The following is a 1,141-nucleotide window of genomic DNA, read 5'->3' as shown; positions in this document are numbered from 1 at the left end:
TGTATAGTTTGATTGTTAAATGTTTGTTAATAAACCATTTAGTCCTTAATAGCAATATGTTGCTATGAATTCTTAAGCAAAGAACCCATGAAGCAAATACATTACACCCTCCAATTTGAATTCATGCTTGCAGTTCATTAAATTTATTGCTTATACTACGTGTGTTTGTATAAAGCACGCTTATTTGGGTCGCACACCCTAACCTGTCCTTCAACTCTAATGTTTTACTCACTTGTTTCATACTTCTCTCTCCTGGTTTAATCATTTACATCTTTTAGTTTTCTATACTGCAGTCCAGACACACAACCACCGGTACCGCCTCCTCTGGTATTGACTCCTCTGGTACCGCCTCCTCTGGTACTGCCTGCTCCGGTGCTGCCTCTACCGGTACCGCCTCCTCTGGTATTGCCTCCGCTGGTACTGCCTCCTCTGGTACCGCCTGCTCCGGTGCTACCTCTACCGGTGCTGCCTCTACCCGTACTGCCTCCTCTGGTACTGCCTCCTCTGGTACTGCCTCCTCTGGTACCGCCTGCTCCGGTGCTGCCTCTACCGGTACTGCCTCCTCTGGTACCGCCTGCTCCGGTGCTACCTCTACTGGTACTGCCTCCTCTGGTACTGCCTCCTCTGGTACTGCCTCCTCTGGTACCACCTCCTCTGGTGCTACCTCTACTGGTACTGCCTCCTCTGGTACTGCCTCCTCTGGTACCGCCTGCTCCGGTGCTGCCTCTACCGGTACTGCCTCCTCTGGTACTGCCTGCTCCGGTGCTATCTCTACTGGTACTGCCTCCTCTGGTGCTATCTCTACTGGTACTGCCTCCTCTGGTGCTGACTCCTCACAGGTCATATTTTGAAACTATCCCACAGAGCCTTCATGCATTCACTTCCACATCAATGGAGAAAGAAGAAATGCTAAACTGGCAAAAAGCAGCCAAATATATTTCTCTACCTAGGTTAAGGAACTGTCGATTACCCAGAGAAAAGGGACATCATATGTATTTTTTGCAATTAAATAAAGCTGTCAATCTTGCTTAGGGTTTAAACAACAGACTGACCCCCACTGGTGTGGCAGCAACCGTAAATGATTAGCTTCCTTTTCTTCCTGTGATCAGATTTAACTCTTTCTAAAAACCTAGTTTGTCTG

At 47.9% G+C, this 1,141-nt stretch overlaps 1 protein-coding gene across 1 annotated transcript; it reads right to left on the bottom strand.

Moving 5' to 3' along the window:
• Positions 1–274: 274 nt before the first annotated feature.
• On the bottom strand, positions 275–844 carry LOC139268697 (fibrous sheath CABYR-binding protein-like). Its single transcript, XM_070887314.1, has one exon. The coding sequence runs from the start codon at positions 842–844 to the stop codon at positions 275–277; it is 570 nt and encodes a 189-aa protein (XP_070743415.1).
• Positions 845–1,141: the final 297 nt, after the last annotated feature.

Source organism: Pristiophorus japonicus, chromosome 1 (assembly GCF_044704955.1).
Source record: "Pristiophorus japonicus isolate sPriJap1 chromosome 1, sPriJap1.hap1, whole genome shotgun sequence".
Lineage (NCBI taxonomy): Eukaryota > Metazoa > Chordata > Chondrichthyes > Pristiophoridae > Pristiophorus > Pristiophorus japonicus.
This window is presented reverse-complemented; position numbering and strand designations above follow the sequence as displayed.